Genomic DNA, 17975 nt, shown 5'->3' with positions numbered 1-17975 from the left:
CAAGGGCCCATTTTATAAATTTGAGATGGAAGGGGCTATTCTTTCAACTGTTCACAATAGTTGATCAAGTCCAAGAATAGCAGCAATCAATATCATCAATTCAGTTGGCACTGAAAATAAAACCCCTGAATGTCACCAATAAAACTTAATAATTCTGATAAGTATTTCATTACCAAGTGGTAAAACCTGGCTCTAATACGCAGAATTAAAATGAGAACATTTGCTAATCTGAATTCTTTCAGTTCTTCTACTTACAATTAAAACAGATCAAAACAACTGCTATTCCGATTCAAAAGCCACCAGAGCAAAGTTAACACTGACCCCAGGGGTATCTGCACAGTTCTCACGAGAGGAGCCCACAGAACATCTAGTAAGAGACGTCCGAGCATGTTGCATTTGAGGAGATAACATCTGTAAGCTATTTGTCCTAGCAGGCATTCCCTGTCCCACACCTCCAGAGCTAACTTCAGATACTTGTTTCCTTGGGATATACATAGAGTGTCTCTGCGAACGTGGTTTGGAAGCATAAGGACTGGGATAATTTAGGTCATAAGGAAAAGACTCATGTGGAGCAGACACTGAATGCGAATGACCCCCTTCAAGATGGCTAGCAGGAACTTTTAGCTCTTCTTCATTTGTTGAGTGTCTTGTGGCTGGTCTGCGAGTCTCTTGGCCTTTACTTATAGCAGGCGGATTTTGCACTGGCCTGTTTTCATTGGGTCCAGTTGATAGAGTATTGTTTGAAGCATTGAGTTCCAAGCAACTTGAAGGGAAATACCTAGATGTCTGATCCTCCCCATGCATTTTCATGTCACTAAGGTTTCCAACTGACCTCGAATCACTCAATGTCCTGTAAGTTTTGGATGGTGTTAAAACTGCTGGGTTCTTTGACTGCTGAGATACAGAGCCTTGTATTGGTTCTATGTAACTGTGACGATTGGGTTTTTCAATTGGCAGAGTTCCAGTTTTATTTTGTGGCATTTCTACAAATGAATGTCGATTCTGCTGAGTTTTTGCATTAGGTTTTAAGTATTTTGCACCTGGGCCTTCTGCAACCTTTTGATCAGCTTGGAAATCAGTTTTAGTCTTAGAATGTGCTTCCTTGGAGGCTAGTCGTGGGCTGGGAAGAAGTGGTAAATTAGTGTTGTTTAAATCCTTGTTACCAGAGAGATTCTGTTTAGTCTGTTGGTAGTCTGGCGAGGGAATGAGGATTGGACTGAGTGGAGCTGAAATTTCATTAGAAAAGCCATCATGCGGAGTGTTGTCATCTCCTCGCTTAAAATTGACACCAAGATTCTGTTGATCTCGGCTATCTGATCGAGTTGACAGAGATGTACTTTTGCTGCCATGATTTCTGCAAAACAAAGAAAACAACATCTTTGATTACTGAAGAATTTTTTTGTAGTAATGATTAACCTCAGTACTTACCAATTAAGTCCAGTTTTGCACAAATTGCAGAACTACAACTTCCAGCTCCCAAATTGGAGACAATTTCCACAGTTAAATGCAGAAATCTGGAAGTTGCTGTCCGATTTTCCCTGCTCCTCCACAAGCTGCACTGCACCAGTTTCTCGCCAATAGACTCAGCATTGAAATCCATGTAAGGGTGTGAAGTTGCTCTACTTACCCACTAGTTATCCATTAAACACACTAGAAAGAGATAGGGCTGGTGCATTCAGGTTTAAGTGAATTTTTAACGGTGTGATAAGTCTTCATTACTGCCAAATAACACCTCTGGCACTGGAAATTTAATTACAAGCGTGGAGTCTCATTCCTTCAGAATTTAATTGTTACAAATTTTTTTTTTTTTTATAAATTGAAATTTAAAAAAAACTTTGCTGTCTCTTATCTCTCTCCCTTAATCTCATCTTTCTTTCCCTCACTTAATTTTGCTTTCTGTACATGACGTTACAATAAATTAAAGATTCTAATTTATACTTCCTGGTTTAGATACTGCGGGTCTCAGTGAGGATTCTTCAATCTGATTGGTTGAAGAGACACACTGTTGCTTTCCCTGCTCTCTCACACCATACATCCCCTGAAGGCGGCGCTGCGCTGGATCAGACGCCAAATTACAGAAAGTTGCCGCTCAAAAGCCCGCAAAAAGTCTGGGCAGCTGTAAGCGTAGTGAACGGTGAGCGACGTTCCTTCGCCGCTCACCGCAAAATCCAGACCATTAACTTGGTTACCCTCTCCACAGATGCTGCCTGACCTGCTCAGTGTTTCCAGCATTTTGTGCACTCAGATTTCCAGCATTTTTGATTTTGTGTTAAGACATTCAACATCAATTTTATTTAATACTATACAACAGCACCAGCTTTGAAGACAGGAGGGCAGTATTTTCATACAACATATTTAAAGGCTTAGAGAAATATTTTTTTTTCAAAATACTGCAGGACTTTGAAAATAAATTTTACCCATTTCATTATGCAGTTCAATGCCCAGGTAACGTCAATCTGCTATATGGCTGGATCTATGGTGGGACAAAATAATTGGTATAGATCGTTCAAAGCTTGTGCTGCTAAAAATTTATCCCGCATTTGATGGCATCACAAAAACAAAAAAACACACGTGCAATGTAACTACTTGCACTTCTTCCACAGTCAGGATGATTTTTTTTTCTAATCCAGATAAACACTGTGCCTTCTACAATTTTCAGATTACATTCAACAGCAACTTGGATCTATATAGCGCCTTTAACGTAGAAAAAGTCTTAAGGAGCTTCACAGAGTCATAATCAGACACAAACAGACGCCAAGGCAAAGGACATATTAGGAGAAATGACTAAAGGCATGGCTGTCAATGGTGGGGCAGAGAGGGGGAGGGATGCACAAGAGGACAGAGTAGAAGGAATGGAGAGTTCTGGGCAGGTTGTATTCCTGGAAAATGTTACAAAGATAGGGAGGGGCAAAGCCACAAAGGGGCCTATGTTGGCATCTATTTTTGTCTGATTACGACACTGTGAAGCCCCTTGAGACTTTTTCTACGTTAAAGGTACTATATAGATCCAAGTAGTTGTTGAATGTAATCTGAAAATTGTAGAAGGTTCAGTGTTTATCTGGGGGGGCGGGGGGGGGTGATGACAGCTGTTTGAAAAGGAGACAGTACCTGAGGGGAGGGGATCATTTTCAACATCAGCTGGCCAAAAAGCAAAGTTGGGTGGTGAGTATTTTAGTGGGAATGGGGTCAAGGGAGCAGGAGGTGGCTTTCACAGAAGTTGAGCTTTGAGAGGGCATTATGGGAGATAGGAGAAAAAGTAGAGAGGGACAATGGTTCAGGGCTAGGGCAGGGGGGAGCCTTGGGAGAAGTTTTGCAAGGGGAGTGGGGAAGCAACAGCAGAGGTAGCTGAATGAATGGTCTCAATTTTGTGACAAAGAAATTCATGAACTCCTTGCACATGTTGGAGGTGAGGGTGGAGGGGACAGTGGAGAGGGGTTTAATGAGATTGTTAGTAGTGGAGAAAAGAAGCTGGGATTATCTTGGCTCTCCCAAGATAATCCTATAGTGTGCAATTTTGGCAGAGCAGCACGAGGCCTGATAATGTTTGAGGTGGTCCAGAAAGCATTGGTAATGGGTGGTTAAACAGAGGCACAATGGTATTTCTATAACAATACATTATTTTTACCTGTTTTCTACGTGATGAGGTTTTCTTTTAACTAACCGAGATGGGGAAGAGCCACTAGATCTGTCCAACAGTCTCTGAGTCTGGAATACAGTGTGGTTTAAGCACTGTTCCGTTAGGTATCTTTCAGATGGATTCAGTTTCAGCAAATTCTTTGAAGAAAAAAAACCAAGATTGATAATAAAAGTTTATCCACACAGTGTAATCTAAAAAAGGTAGTTAATTTTTTTGTCCATGGTATGTACCCGGAGGTATCGTTTGTTTATTAATTTTAATTGAAAAATACACACTACTTACAAGAGTCCTTCGGAACAGATTATCTTAGTGAGTATCCATTAATGAAGAAGCAAACAGAATATGGAAAAAAAACTGGAAACCAAGGTTCACTTTCTTTACAACCATTATGCAACAAGATTGGCCAGAACTATGTCCACTGCAAAATATTTAATCAAATGCCACATCACAGTTTCATACCTTCATAAGGTCTAGCATAACTCCACTAATAACGCCCAGGTATCTTCTTTCCAGAGTCTGAGGGTGGTTTACAGCAGGGAACTATAAGCAGAAGGGTCAACTAATCATATTTATGCAAGGAATAAAAACATACAGCCAAATATGTATGTTTTAAATTGGATCTAAATAACTTAGCACATTTCATTTTTTTGTTAAAAACTACCCAAAATAAATTATGCAATTATTGAAAGCCAACCATCTAACAACTAAATAGGGCTGTCAATTAATCGAAGTCAACTTAATTTTTTTGAAGATTATTTTTTTTTTTTAAATGGCATTAGTTGCAGAATTTACGCAGAGTAAACTTTAAACTCATATTACTACAAATGGCAAACTGGTCTGTTTTTCCAGGAGTCATGGTTGTTTAGCTAGCTAAAGAAATGTTACACGTTCCAATTTATGAATTCCTGCTTATGCTCAGAATTGCTTTACGGGAACAGCTTGCACAGCGGTTTCCTCCAGGTGTTCACTGGACCCAATCAGACAAGTTATTCTGATCAATGGGATTACGAAATTCTTTGATAAAAGTGTTCTAACCATATATCATAGTATTTATTAGGGTATCAAAATATATAATGAATGTGCCAGCTGGAAACTCCAACTCCCATCATGCTGCACCTTCCCATATTAACACCAGTGCTGGGAAGACAGGCTGCAGGTAGTTGGGGGCTGCTGGTGACCAAGCACAGACTTGTATCCTGATCTTCTGTTTCTTTATGGAATCGTAGAATCACACAGCACAGGAGGCGGCAATTCGGCCCATCATGTCTTTGCTGGCTCTTTGAAAGAGCTAACCAGTTAATCGCACTCCACTGTTCTTTCTCCATATCCCTGCAAATTGTTCCTTTTCAAGTATATATCCAATTCACTTTTTAAAGTTCCTACTGAATCTACTTCCACCGCCCTTTCAAGCAGTGCATTCCAGATCACAACAACTCACTGTGTAAAAAAGGTCTTCTCATCTTCCCCCTGGTTCTTTTGCCAATTATATTAAAACTATGTCCCCATGGTATCTGCCAGTGGAAACAGTTTCTCCCCATCCACGCTATTAAAACCCCTCAATTTTGAGCACCTCTATTAAATCTCTCCATAACCTTCCTTTATCTAAGGAGAACAATCCTAGCTTCTGTAATCTCACATGACTGAAGTCCCTCATCCTTGGCACCATTCTAGTAAATCTCCTCTGCACCATCTCCAAGGCTTTGACATCCTTCTGAAAGTGTGATGCCCAGAATCAGACACAATACTCCAGCTGAGGGCTAACCAGTGATTTATGAAGATTTACTTTTGTACTCTGTGCCTCTATTTATAAAGTCAATGATCCTGTATGTTTTTTTTTTAAAAACAGCCTCCTCAATTTGTCCTGTCACCTTTAAAGATTTGTGCATGTGAACCCCCAGGTGTCGCCATTCCTGTACCCCTTTTAATACACCATTTAGTTTATATTGCCTCTCCTCATTCTTCCTACCAAAATGCATCACTTCATACTTCTCTGCATGAAATTTCTTGTGTCATATATCTGCCCATTTCACCAGTCTGTTTATGTCCTCCTGAAGTCTGCTCCTATCCTCCTCACTATTTACAACATTTCCAAGTCGTGTGTAATCTGCAAACTTTGAAATTATGACCTTTATACCCAGGTCATTAATATATATTAAATAGAGCAGTGGTCCTAATACTGACCCCTGGGAACACCACTGTATACTTCCATCCAGTCTGGAAAACCAACCGTTCATCACTACTCTCTGCTTTCTGTCTCTCAGCCAATATCGTATTTACACTGCCACTGCCTTTTAATCCCAGAGACTTCAATTTTGCTAACACGTGGCACTTTATCAAATATAATCCATATAAATCCATATACAATATCAACTTCATCAACCCTCTCTGTTATTTCAACAAAGAACTCAATCAAGTTTGTTAGACATGATTTGCCTTTAACAAACCCATGTTGGCTGTCATTTATTCTCCCAAGCGACAATTAATTCTGTCCCAGATTATGGTCTCCAGAAGTTTCTCCACCACCGACATTAGGCTGACTGGCCTGCAGTTACCCGTTATGCCTCTCCCCTTTTTTTGAACAGGAGTGCAACATTTGCAACCCTCCAGTCCTCTACCACCACTCCCATATCCAAGGAGAATTGACAGATTGTGGCCAATTCTACACTTACTTCCCTCAGCAACCTCTGATCTATCCCATTTGGACCAGGTAACTTTTAACCAATTCATGTGTTAACAATGAACTTACGCTCAATATAGGAGGTGACGGAGAGGAAGGGAGCGATACTGTAAAACACAAGCTGACAAATGGTAGTTTTTATTTTTAAATCCTTTTTTTTCTAAATTCAGGACTTGCTTCATTTGCGGAAGGAAGTTGTCCAGATTAAAATGTATTTTCAATTGATAAGTCAATGTACAGATGGTACTGAATCTTTATGGTGTGTACTTGTCTGTGCTTGCTTTTCAGATACACACCTTGGTATTTAACCTGCTGTTCCTGTACGTGAGCTGTCAGCTGGTGTCTGTCTGTAAATAACAGGACTTGCCTGAATCTGTGAGCCTCACACCGCTTACACAACATGGCTGGATGCTGTAGTATGTAGGAAAGACTTGCATCTCTTTATTTACATTGTTGCAAATACAAGAAAAAGAAAAAGGATGTTTGCCAACCAGACTTTTGGCAGCAGGTGTAATATGGTGCATTCCAAAGCCAGATGATGGCAGACTAGAATGAAAGGCTTTTAAAACACGTGGTTTTTTTTAAGCATGCAAGTATTTGTGCTCTATGATCCCCAACACAACAGAGCAGAACTGTGGGGGTATTGACAACAACATTCTTCAAAAAAGTGAGTATTGTTATTGCTTTGGTGCTTATATATGTAAGATGCACATTAATAGACAGTGAATTACAAAAATAAACCCATAAAGTTGTGTTGGGCTGATAAGTCAGTCGTCCTGCCCTTTATTTTGTGTTTTTTTGTAATTAAAAATCTGACAATATTTAGGTTGTGCTGCATTTTTTGAGTTTTCAGATATAATGATTCAAAAAAGTTTCTGATGTTCTCTTCCACAATAAGTAGTTTGTTTGTGGTGTGTGTTGTTTTTGATGACAAGAATAGAATCAGTAATAATACAAACCTGAATGAGATGGATGCATCAACTGTATTAATTAAATATGCAATTAAATCCAAGATTCACAGAATAAAATTGTAATTGATTGAGATTATTTTTTTAAACCGACTGGCAGCCCAAATAGCTACATAAAGGAATTTGTGACAAACTTTTTAACGAAATGTTTGTCTAAATATATATTACAGTTTCAATGATATTTGTGTAAAGTAACAAGCCCAATGAATATAATCCAACTCTTTCCAAATTGCAGTTAGAAAATTATATCTTGAATTTGAAGTATTTGATCAGAACTGTCTAGCTTATAGTCTTAATAAATATATTTATGGTAATCTTTGCATAGCAGACTCTGTGTGTCTTGAATCTTAGTTTGACTTCAATATTTTTAAACACTGTACCCGCAGGCCGTGAAAACGAGGATTACTATAAAAGAGTTTCATCTGCTCAGGTGGCAGTGGTCCCAATACTCTCTGGATTGTGTAAAGCTGATCTATTTCACTTTCTCCTGGAAAAAGTGGTTGTCCATCACTTAGTTCTCCAAGAATGCAGCCCACAGACCACATGTCGACAGCCTTTCCATATGGAGCTCTGCAAAGGAAGAGAAGAAAAACAAAATACAAACAGAATAATTAATTTTGTGTCATATTACAAAAATATAGCTTTTCCACTTTTTTTTTTTGCGGGGGGGGGGGGGGGGGGGGAGAGAAAGAGAGAAGAGAGGTTGCCAAGATAGTAAACATTGCAAAAACTTCTGAACTGTAACATTCTGAAATCTAGTAATTCATAACTGCCATTTTTACTTAAATATTTCATTTTTTTTTTTTTTAAAAAGGATTTAAAGTCATATAAAGTTTTATTGATGGGAAATTAACAGTGTCTAACAGTAATGCAGAGTGACACTACAACAGTGTAGCGTGGCCAGAGAAGCCCTGAGATATATACAGTTAAAATATATCTGCTTGTCATAGTCAGTGAAAATATAAACCAGCTAATCCATACTGTGCATTGATTTCCACTTATTAGCAAATCCCAAATTAGTTAAATTAACATCTTCAACTGACCATATATGAACAAATCTGTGGCACTGCAAACTTTTGTCGTATTTCACAATAAGTGGCCGGTGGGGGGGGGGGGGGGATGGAAATGGGAAAAAAAATTAATTGGTCCAGTCGTCAAATTTAAATAAATACAGCTTTGGCTGCACTAAATATAAAAATACCGATCATGTAAAAGAATAAAGTTTATGTAACTTGTCATTGAAGTCATTAAACTTGTACCCAATAAAAAGAATTTGGGACGGGAGTCAAATCACGGCATCCCGAGCCACCATCGTTTGAAATAAACTGTATTCTACTGCATCATCCTCACGCTTCCATAAATTCGAATAACGCACCATTATATAAGGAATAACCATGTGACTTCAACACACTGCCGAGGAGGAATAGCTTTTCAGTTTGAAGCAATATTGAGCAGAATCACAACAAGTACTGTCTGTTTCCCTTTCATGCAAGTTGCTTGCTTGTGACTAATCTTTTGTTAATTTTCAGTATTAAATGAATGGCTTGGTTATCAGCTGGCTATCTTCTCCTGCTTTTATATTGGGTTTAATGTCATGAGAGGCCTGCTGATTCCTGAAATGTCAGTCTCTCACAGCTGGTGGCAACTCCAAATTAAACTTGTTGAATTCACTAAGCCAGCTGTTGGTAGATATTTTTTCCACTGTCTTCCTGGGTTTGGAAAATCTGGAAAGTTACTTTAGAGGTTGCCGTTGGCTGCATTAGACCCCCACGCATTGGGAGACGGTGGCCTCAACACTCCATTAAACCTAATATAAAAGCGGATTTTCTCTCCTACCACACAACAGCGCCCAGAAAAGCAGCTCTGAAAGGAAAACAAAAGACCATGGTGAAGAAAGATATTATAGATATTGACACCAAGATTGCTCATCCTTAATGAGTCATCTGGTCAAACTATTTCAATATATACAGGAGTTTTGTTCTAATATAAAACATACATCATTTCTCAATGAAACCTTATTGCGCCCCTGCCTTTTGTCAAAATTGCTTAGAAGAACTGCCCCCCAATTGCAATAGGATGCATGAAAAGTTTATCCAGAGAGCTTTGTGTAGGGCACACAAGGGTGGGGGAGCAGAAAGACCTGCTGTAGCTCGCCATTAAAGGGGAAGTTGTGGTGGGGACAGAAAAGTTGAGTACTTGTTCACAGTGGTACAGTAGTGCTTTATTTGATGTTGAATCTTTGTCTTCCTGATACCAGCAAATGTCTTTCACAGCTGCAATCAGGTACCAGAAGCCTTTGTGACTGCACTGACTCAGTCAATGATCTCACTCCATGCAGCAACATATGTACCATCACATGCAAAGCAAATCCTGAATTAGGATTAGTAAACAGTGAAGAGGTGTTATGCTAGGAGTACTTGCTTTTCAGTGTAGGATCATTTAAGTCTCAAAACCATTTCAATATGTCGCCCTCAATTCTAATTTGTTCACAGTTCTTAGCCATCCAGCTAAACTAGTAAGGAATACAAAATAGTGCTTATGTTGTCCATCACATAATTACAGAAATGTTCCATAGGTTTCTAAAATGAAAGAGAGATGTAGTGCAGATTTTGAAAAAATATTTATATAAAATAAATTCCTCTTTCTTTCATATTTTTTCCTGGTTTCTCAGAAGATATGTCCTGCAAGTAAACCCCTCCCCAATGCTGTGTTGATGGATTTGTCAAGAACAGCAGAGTTCTAATATTAATTGGGGACTTAAAATCAACTGGCTTTCTGGTCTACCATAGTCCTCAAAAGATTCACTTTGTAGTGAATCTTAGAATAATTCACTGAGTTTCCCAATATTTTAGGAAATTTCAATTTGTGTTCATTTCACTTTTAACAAATCCACTGAAGCAATTTGATATTTTATAACAATGTACCAAATGACAATTGTGGAGTAGCTCAACAACTTACCCAAGCAGTAGCTCAGGTGAACGATACCACCTGGTGGCCACATATTCTGTGTAATTCGCATTGCTGCCCTCTGACAAGTTCCGAGCAAATCCTGTTATTGCAAGAAGCCAAAAATGTGAGCATGTTATGTCTTAGCAAAGTCTCCAGATGCTGAAGATAAATATTTAACATCTAAAAAGACTTCATGTAAATGCTCTTTAAAAAAAAATTAAGCATTTAGGGTTGCCACCAGGATTTCAGTCAAATGTAATTGTGGTTGCCAACTGCAAAACTTTTTCCTACAACTTTGCCGAAGAAAATTTGTAGTTTTGCTCATTCTCAAAAGCCATTTTTTGTTTAAAAGTCATACTTTTACTCATTGAATATTATACATTTTAGTCAAAAACCTTACTTACTTTAGGGCAGATGAGGAATGTGGCGGGACAGGATTGAAAACGGAGAGGGGAGTTACAATAGAGGTTGTCTTGCTTACTTAGGTTAGGGATTCTTACATTTTGCATGTATGGAATCTTACTTTCAGCATATATGGGGGGGGCTCACATTTTTATTATGGAGATTCCACATGTTGCGTATGATATGTATGGAATCACTTTTTACATGTACGGGGTCTTTTTTTTTTATATCTATGGAGGTCATCATATTTTGTATATATTAAGTTGCATTTTGTGTACATTATGCACAGGGTCTTGTTTTTACATATATGGAAGTTTCACTTTGTTTGCATGGATGGGATCTCTCATTTTGTGTGCATTGGAGACATGAAGTGGGTTTTGATGTTGGTGTATCCAACCCCTAGCTCCAAAAGGTTTGACATTCCTGCTCTAAGTACAGAACTTAATTAAACTCCAACTGATCACCTATGCATACAGTGACCATCTAGTATGTCTGGAATCAGAATGAAGGTCATCAATGGCACTGATATCGTAGGGAAGGCACCAAAACAATTAAATTCAAGTTGATGAAATTAAAAGACAGACAGTCAGCCTACTTGAAGGAGGAGAAACCTGAAGACGGATGTTCACATATCATCGCTCACTATGACAGATCAATAACTGGTGGCAATAATGATGGCCCAGGAGATATCTGCAGAATGGATTGACCAAATCTGCCTCCTGCCAAAGACAGCAGAGAGCCACAGGTTAATCAGGCAACAGATGAATAGATTGGGAGGGCGAGCACACGACAAAAGAGGAAAAAGTAAAAAGAAAATATTTGCAGTTACACACCCATCCTGCAGAAATATAAGTATTGAAATACATCTTCCGATTAGGCACTTCACAGCCTTCCGGACTCAATATCGAGTTCAACAATTTCAGATCATAACCTCGGCCCCTTTTACATTTTTACTTATATTTTTTATCCACACCTTTGTCTTGGCCGGCCTCCCCACCACCCCCGCCTTTTTTTTCTCTCTCCCACATGGCAGCTGTCTCCCATTCTGCCAGAACATTTCACACCTAATCTATAGCCGTCTTTTGTCTCCACTAGTCCTATCACCATCTCGTCTCGTTTTGAATACCTCTTAATGTCTCTTTTTTGTTCTCTCCCAGCCTGGCCTCTTAATCTATTTCATTTCCTGTGCTTCTTTAGTCTTGACAAAGGGTTTTCACCCGAAACGTTGACTCTATTTTCTCCCCACGGATGTTACCTGGCCTGCTGAATTTTTCCAGCATTTTCTGTTGTTATTTCGGATTTCCAGCATCTGCAGTATTTTGCTATCGTAAGTATTGAAATAGTTCATTACTATGATTACCGATCTCTGCTCAGGACCCTTTGATTTTTTACCCCATAAAAGGAGTGGCTTCCCTAAAGGCTCAGCAAGATTAACTAGTGAATACCTGAATCGAACAGACCAGGAAAGTCTTAGGTTCAATTCCTGGTCACTCGGCATGGTAGCAGAGGATGCCTGGTACCCATGGAACCATATAATAGCAAAATACTGCGGATGCTGGAAATCTGAAATAACAGAAAATGCTGGAAATACTCAGCAGGCCAGGCAGCATCCGTGGAGAGAGAAACAGAGTTAACGTTTCAGGTCTGGGACCCTTCATCAGAAAAATGATGAAGGGTCCCAGACCTGAAACGTTAACTCTGTTTCTCTCTCCACCCATGGAACCATACCCTGGCAAAACGTCAATTTCTTCAAAAGAGAGGAGAGAAAATTGATGAAGAGGAATAATAAGTGAAAGTGCTTCTGTAAGGACTCCACATTCACTGCCATCAAGCTGGTTTGGACAGCGGCCAGGGAAAAAATGTGCTTTAAATGGAAACTTGGTAAATTAACTTTAATCTCTGCTCTGTTCCGGCACTGCATGAATTTCCAGTAATGTCACACTGTCTGGTGCAGCTGTGAAATTTTCTCAATAAATTTAATGACTATTTGTTGCAATCCTTTTCTTCCTCCCCCTTGTTACATGGCCACGTTGGAACCTTACCCAGTGTCTGGCTGGCTGCTGCCTAGGCTGAAAGCCGCCTAGAATACATTCCCCTCTGTATGTGACTTTCTACACACAAACACCTAGTTACCTCTATTGACATGATGAAGTAATGCAAAAATGGAAGTTGGGGGAGATCGACAGGCAGATATATGAAAATCCATAAAGGGCTGTCATTTCAGCATAGAGTGAAGCATTTAAAATGAAGCAAAATGTATGCCACAAAGTAAATGTATCAGGCCACCAAGCATTTTTTCCTAACAGTATATTAGGCCTGATAGGCTTCAAACAGCTGGGGACATGACTGGAATTGAATCCATCTGTTTCAACTTTATCAGCCTTGCACATTTATACTCTACATTCAAAACAATTAGAATATCGTTATTTTTCCTCCAACAGTTGTAACAAATGCAGCAATTCTAAAGCTACAGCAACATGCATCTTCTTCAACGATAGCAAAATACTGCAGATGCTGGAAATCCGAAATAACAACAGAAAATGCTGGAAAAACTCAGCAGGCCAGGCAACATCTGTGGAGAGAAATTAGAGTCGATGTTTCGGGTCTAACCCTTTTTCAAAACTGGAAAGAAAATGAAATAGATCGAAAGGCAGGGCTGGGGAGGGAACAAAAGAAGTGAATAGACATTAAGAGGTATTTAAAACGAGACGAGATGGTGATAGGACTAGTAAAGAGACAAAAGAGGGCTCAGATTAGGTGTGAAATGTACTGGCAGAATGAGAGACAGCTGCCATGTAAAAAAAAGAGGGGGGGGGGCGGGGAGGAGAGGGAAAACCCAAAACAAAGGGGTGGGAAAAAAAATTAAGTAAAAATGTGATAGGGGCCGAGGTTATGATCTGAAATTGTTGAACTCAATATTGAGTCCAGAAGGCTGCAAAGTGCCTAATCGGAAGATGAGGTGCTGTTCCTCGAGTTTACGTTGAGCTTCCGTGGAACAATGCAAGATTGTGGGATTGCTACATGTGTCATCCTTTGGATGACAGTGCAGATTCAGTGCCGATTGTGAGATTGCTACATTGCGAGAAGTCTCATCTTTTGGATGAGATGTTAAACTGAAGTTTAGCCTGCTTGCTCGGGTGGATATTGAAGATCCAATAGCACTATTTGAATAAGAGGAGGAAGCCGACATTCTGCCCTCTGCCAACTCGACTAAAAACAGGTTATTTGATAATTTATTATTTGCTGTTTGTGCTGAGAACAGAGCAGAGTGAGCTAGTAACAAAGTGAGCAGTAAGGACTTCTAAAACAGGAATTTATTGAAAGTGGGAATTCAGTGGTGAGTAGGAGAGAAACTATGGGTAGTAGTGGGTAAGTAGTACAGAAATTATGCTTTATCAAACTGAACTTAAGCATGGTTACCTGTCAGTCCCACTGTAAGTAAGTCACTGGCGGGTGCCAATTAGATACTATGTGATTGGCGGCTGATAGACCAGTTGAAACTGGTCAGTGCCGGAAAGGTATATAAAAAGGTGATACTTGCGACAGCCAAGCTCAAGCCAAGGGCACAGCAGAGTGACTTGGTTAACGGAGTGAGCTGGGAACAGAGTACAGGAAACTCTCAATTTACCGGCACCTAAATAACCGGAAATCTGTGTTAACCGGCAAAATTCAGGAGTAGGTTCAGGTAAGTTTTAATTCATATTAGTGGCCGTTCCTGGATCTTGTGGCCGGTTCCTGCACCTGTTGTTAAGCAACAGGGAAGCCTGGATTTGTTGCTGTGTACGGAGCTCTCGTACCTTTTACTATACCTCTCTGTAATCCGGACTTTTTGATAAACCGGCACCACGCCGGTCCCGTTGGTGACGGATGAAAAAGAGTTTCCTGTACTTTTAAAAGAGGCATTTGGTGCAAGCGACAATTCAGTGCAGAGGGAGAAGCTGCTGCTAAATAAATTAACCGAGGAACAACAGAAAGCAAGTGCTCAGTTATTTAATCACCATTTAATACTAATGATACAGTAGATTATGAAGCTATGAAACTTTTAAATGTAGGACTTAGTAAATAAATGGTAAAACCAAAAACCATTGCAGCAAATAAAAATTAAATAAACACTGACTTTAACACTAGGCAATATAGGATAAATAAATGAAACAAAGCAATAAAAGTAACTGGAAGAAATCAAATTAAATCCATCACAACCGTAATTAAGTATTAAAGATGAATCAGTTAGCACTCAAAATAGATAAATAAATAACTGCTGTACAACAAATAAGTACAGGATTTCCAAAAGGCATGTTGGCCTTTATTGCAAGGGGGTTGGAGTACAATTGTACAGGGCCTTGGTGAGACCACATCTGCAGTACAGGTAGACTACATTTTATCCGAACTTCCGAAAACCGAAACCCTCTAAAAACCGAAGGTTTTTTCGTTCAGTGTAAGTCGTGCGCACGACATGACCAGTGGCGCACGACCCCGACCCCCGCCGACGACCCCGACCCCCCCCCGTGGACCCCCGCTGACCCCGACCCCCGCCGGCCCCCACCCCCGACCCCCCCGCCGACCCCGACCCCCACCCGACAAATTTCCCAGTCTTATAAAATACCTTCTGAAATCCAAAATTTTCCGAAAACTGAAACACGGCTGGTCCCGAGGTTTTCAAATAAAGGATAGTCTACCTGTACTGTGTATAGTTTTGGTCTTCTCATCTGAGGAAGGATATACTTGCTTTAGAGGCAGGGCAATGAAGGTTCACTAGATTGATTCCAGGGCTCAGAGGGTTGTCCTATGAGGAGAGATTGAGTAGATTGGGCCAATACCCTCTCGAGTTCAGAAGAATGAGAGGTGATCTTACTGAAACATACAGGATTCTGAGGGGGATTGACAGGGTAGAAGCTGAGAGGTTGTTTCCCCTGGCTGGAAAGTCTAGAACTAGGGGACATAGTTTCAGGATAAGGGGTCGGCCATTTAAGACTGAGATGTGGAGGAATTTCTTCACTCAGAGGGTTGTGGATCTTTGGAATTCTCTACCCCAGAGGGCTGTGGATGCTGAGTTGTTGAGCATATTGAAGGCAGAGATAGATAGATTGTTGGACTTGAGGAATCAAGTGATATGGGGATCGGGCGGGAAAGTGGAGTTGAGGTCTTAGATCAGCCATGATCTTTTTGAATGGCGGAGCAGGCTCGAGGGGCTGCATGGCCTACTCCTGCTCCTAATGCTTATGTTCTTATGTAAGATAGCGGCAGCACAGCGGTGTGTCAGTTGTAGGGATAAAGGGAATGTTCTCTGATTGACAGGATGTGACAAGTGGTGTTCATAGAATCATTGAAATTTACGGCACAAAAGGAGGCCATTCAGCCGATCATGTCTGTGCCAGCCGAAAAAGAGCTATCCAGCCTAATGCCACTTTCCAGCTCTTGGTCCGTAGCCTTGCAGGTTACGGCACTTCAAGTGCATATCCAAGTACTTTTTAAATGCCTCTACCACCCTTTCAGGCAGTGCGTTCCAGACCCCCACACCACATTCTGGGTAAAAAAAATTCTCAACTCCCTTCCACCAATTACTTAAAATCTATGCGCCCCCCCAGATTCCCCAGAATGATACCTGGACTTAAAGATTAAATTATGAGCACAGGTTGCATAAACTTGGCTTGTATTCTCTTGAGTTTAGAAGGCCATCTAATTGAGGTATTTAAAATGATAAAGGGATTTGATTGGGTAGATATAGGCAAAATATTTCCTCTGGTGGGGAAATCCAGAACAAGAGGGCATAACCTTAAAATTAGAGCTTGGCTTTTTAGGAATGAAATCAGGAAGCACATTTTCAAAGGCAAGATATTGAGGATGCTTGAATTCTGAAATAAAAATAGAAAATGCTGGAAATACTCAGCAGGTCAGGCAGCATCTGTGGAGAGAGAAACAGAGTCAACGTTTCAGCTCAATGACCTTCCGTCAGAACTTTGAATTAGCTGATAGGAATGTAGCATCGACTTTACTCCCAGCCAGAATCCATAATAAATCAACTTAACAAAATCAGTTTAATCAATTATTATTTTATTGTAACTGGTTTCAAAGCAAAGTGGAAGACCATTGGCAACATAAATTACCCCATTAACAGAGTCCTTATGTCATTAAATAGCAGACCTAACTTTCTGCAGGGAGTTTAATTTGTGAACAGCGCAAATGCACTAATTTCTTGACACTCATGGGGAGGTCGAAAGCAAGCTCCAGCTTTTGCGAGGCCAATGGTGGAGCGGCGCAAATTGTCCAGTAATTTGTGGCGATTCGTGACTCACGCCGTATCTCTACCATGCCACAAATTGCTGGATTTTTAAAAAAAATTTTTAAACACACTAGTAACAACGTGCGCCTTTAATGTGCCGCTATTTTGCCAACAAATTCTGGGCCTAAATGAATAAAGCATACCAACAGTGTCAATTGTGCAGACTTTCAAAAATCATGGTTACTTAAATTTTGCCACAAAATTAGTTTGTGCATTCATGCACATCACTATCACAAACAATTTTTTTTACTAAACTTGAAGCAGCTTAGTGTTTTTGGAAGTTGATAATCACTTACAAGCAGGAAGGTGCCTTCGAATCTTTAAAAAAAATGAATTCAGTGTCCAAAATCATCACTCAATTTTAAAAATATAAAATCAACCCAATTTACTGAGTCCAGAAATCCTTTTATGAGCAAGCATAAAAATATGCACAAGGTCACCCAATATCATAAATAACCCAAAGTCCTGTGACTGAAAATTCCTCACTGAGGTTGGTGAATATTAGACTAGTTTTCAAAGACAGACTTGATAAATTGCGTCCATAGACAAATGAGCTGTGGACTCTCCTTCTGCAGTATACAAAAACATTTGATAAAATTCACAACTGGATCTAATGGAACGTTATATACAGCCGGATCTAGTATCCAGATCATAACCTGAATTTTGTAGATGCATTCCCTGATTACTGAAGCAGTATGTTAGTTTAATATGGAGAAATAGCATAAGAATAATTCATGAATGACTTACCAAAATCACACAACTTTAACATATCATTGTGGCTGATTAAAAGGTTTTCTGGTTTGATGTCTAAAAAAGAACACATTACCACAGTTACCACACCAGGACCTTAAACAGGATCTCATCTGACTGACAGTCTGAAAAATAATGCCCCCACCAAATTGTGCATTATTTTAGAATTAATTTGTTTCCAGAAATTATGAACATTATACAAAATGGAATTCACAATGCCTAATTGTCTGGCATAAGCTCTACATAATTATCTCTAGAAAACATTACAAAAAAAACAAAAAAAAATGGCGGCGCACATGGACGCAGCGGCTT

General features: G+C 39.8%; 1 protein-coding gene across 6 annotated transcripts in view; it reads right to left on the bottom strand.

Moving 5' to 3' along the window:
* Positions 1-17975, bottom strand: part of LOC147107374 (cyclin-dependent kinase-like 5) — a 145916-nt gene that overhangs the window by 33468 nt on the left and 94473 nt on the right. For 5 of the 6 annotated variants that reach the window (XM_086006340.1, XM_086006337.1, XM_086006342.1 and 2 more), the window contains 6 exons: positions 17661-17720; positions 10241-10331; positions 7663-7852; positions 4097-4177; positions 3626-3774; positions 322-1354 (listed from right to left, as the gene is read on the bottom strand). In XM_086006340.1, the coding sequence (XP_085862466.1) occupies positions 322-1354; positions 3626-3774; positions 4097-4177; positions 7663-7852; positions 10241-10331; positions 17661-17720 (1604 nt within the window). The remainder of the gene's footprint in view (positions 1-321; positions 1355-3625; positions 3775-4096; positions 4178-7662; positions 7853-10240; positions 10332-17660; positions 17721-17975) is intronic. The other variant, XM_086006339.1, reaches the window with a different exon arrangement.

The sequence above is a fragment of the Somniosus microcephalus genome, chromosome 14 (assembly GCF_052327205.1).
Source record: "Somniosus microcephalus isolate GS21.2 chromosome 14, FLI_Smic_1.0, whole genome shotgun sequence".
In the NCBI taxonomy this organism is placed as follows: domain Eukaryota; kingdom Metazoa; phylum Chordata; class Chondrichthyes; order Squaliformes; family Somniosidae; genus Somniosus; species Somniosus microcephalus.
Note: the sequence above shows the minus strand (reverse complement) of the source record. Positions and strands in the feature narration are given on the sequence as shown.